The 2140-nt window shown below is 65.2% G+C and overlaps 1 protein-coding gene across 1 annotated transcript in view; it reads left to right on the top strand.

Annotated features, from left to right (window-relative positions):
* The first annotated feature begins 1083 nt into the window (after positions 1-1083).
* Positions 1084-2140, top strand: part of NHSL2 (NHS-like 2) — a 2663-nt gene continuing 1606 nt past the window's right edge. The window contains exons 1-2 of the mRNA XM_009879993.1: positions 1084-1773; positions 1871-2138. Coding sequence (XP_009878295.1) covers positions 1084-1773; positions 1871-2138 — 958 coding nt within the window. The remainder of the gene's footprint in view (positions 1774-1870; positions 2139-2140) is intronic.

Below are 2140 nucleotides of genomic sequence, written 5' to 3'. Positions count from 1 at the left end.
CGATCCCTGCTTGTGGCTCTGCCGGGCCTGGCGAGCTGGCCCGTGCCGGCGTGCCGAGGGCGCTCACGTGGCTGAGGGTGCCTGCAGCACTCCCGGCACGGCCAGGGACTGGTGTTGGACCCCATGGGGACAGCAGCCATCCCCGCTCGGGGGCCTTTTCGTGCCATCCCCTAGGGAAGGTGTAGAGGAACCAGAGCCAGGCTCTTCCCGGAGGCAGGTAGGGACAGGAGGAGGAGAAGCTGTGGCACCAGCGGCACTAGGGGGAATTGTCACTGCGTAGGAGGAAGGTTTTTCCCCGTGACAGTGGTGAAACCTCCAAAAGGTTGTCACGGCTCCTCCCTTGGAAGTGGTCAGACCTCAACCCGCAGTTCTGGTCTGCTGGGTGTGCTCCGAGTGGGGTCCCCAGGTCCTGCCCCATCCAGGTTCTTCTGAGACGAGGCGGCACTGTGAGCCATCACGTCCCTCCCTGACCCAGGTGGCGATGCCTTGCTCTGCTCTTCCTGGTCCCCATCTGTGTCCCCACTACGGGGCAGCATTGGGGCAGCACTTTGGTCACCATGGGGCCGATGTCTCCATAGATAGAGACTCCTGCCGTGGCTGCTAAGTTGTTCATGGCATGTCCCAGCCAACAGACGGAGGGTTAACACAGGCCAGGGACTGTCCCCACTTGGGTTATGGCCATGCCAGTACACGGGGTAGGAGAGCATCTGGTAAGAAGGTGTCAACCCGTCCCCTCCGGTCCACCCAGACATGTTTCGTGCCTGGGCAGAGATGCAGCCCCAGAGATTGGCCACACGGTGGGACCAGCCCTGGCCCCATGGCACACGGGGCAGGACCATGCCACCGACCTGCTGGCAGGGAGAGAAGCGTGACCACGCTCACCCGGGCTGTGTCTCTCCTCGCAGGCGGCGCCAACGGCCCCACATTCAACACACACGCGCCCATCGCCGAGTCCCTCTCGTCCCCGAGGCCACGAGGGGGGTAAAGGTGCCCCAGGAGATCAGCCCCCGCCAGCCCCTCTCTGCCCCACTGAGGAAGACCTTCAGCGACCTCGGGGCCCGCTGCTGTCCTCCACCTGCCGCCATGGACGGCACGGCCACCCCCTGCGCTGGCGCCTGCAACGGGCCACAGGGCGCCCCCTTCTCCCCACCCTGGAGCACCCTGAGCTACGCAAGCCCCCCCAGCCCCACCGCTGGCCAGGGCAAGGGGGCCACCTGCACCTCACCAGGCGGTTCCATCCCGTCGCCCAGCCCCAGCTCGCCCGCTGCTGCCCCCTCCTTCTTCATCGCCACCGAGGAGCACGTGGGCAGCAACGGGCCCAGCTCCTTCTCCAGCGCGGTGCCCGAGTCCCCCACCACCTCCGGGGGTGGCCAGAGGTGCGCGAGCCGAGAAGCCAAGGTGAACCTCTTGCCGGGAAGCCAAGATGAGCCAGAGCCGGTGGTGGAACCATCGCGGCTGGGGGTGGAGCGGGCAGGGTGCCGGTTCCGCGAGCGGTCGCTGTCGGTGCCCACTGACTCGGGCTCTCTCTGCTCTGTGGACATCGCATACGCTGAGACCCGGCGCGGCAGTGCCAACTATGCCCTGGGCTACCCCAGCGCCAGCTCTGAGGGCAGCACCAGCACCGACAACGTCTCCCTGGGGCTGGAGCAGGAGGGCCAGCGGCGGCGGCGCTCCAAGAGCATCTCCCTCAAGAAGGCGAAGAAGAAGCCCTCTCCGCCCACGCGCAGCGTCTCTCTGATCAAAGAGGGCAAGACAGGACCTTGTACTGCCAGGGCATTAGCTTTAAACACCAACCTAGCACCAGCTTAAACTTATCTAACAGATCTTCTGAAAGCACTTTAGGAGTATTAAGGTCTGCTCTCAATGCAAGGAGAAGAAAAGAAAAGAAAGCAACCCCCACCAGTGGCATCTCACGGACTGGAAGACCGGGGATCCCTACCGGTCCCTCTCCAGCTCGAGCACGGCCACAGGGACCACGGCCATCGAGTGCGCCAAGGCACGGGGCAGCTCCGAGTCCCTCACGTCCCCCTCCATCTCCAGGGCCACGACACCCTCCCAGCTCTCCGCCGAGGCGGACCTCAAGACCTCCTCCCCAGGCAGGCCCACAGGGCTGATGTCCCCATCCAGCGGGTACTCCAGC

This window comes from Charadrius vociferus, unplaced genomic scaffold (genome assembly GCF_000708025.1).
Source record: "Charadrius vociferus isolate BGI_N301 unplaced genomic scaffold, ASM70802v2 scaffold852, whole genome shotgun sequence".
In the NCBI taxonomy this organism is placed as follows: Eukaryota; Metazoa; Chordata; class Aves; order Charadriiformes; family Charadriidae; genus Charadrius; species Charadrius vociferus.
This window is presented reverse-complemented; position numbering and strand designations above follow the sequence as displayed.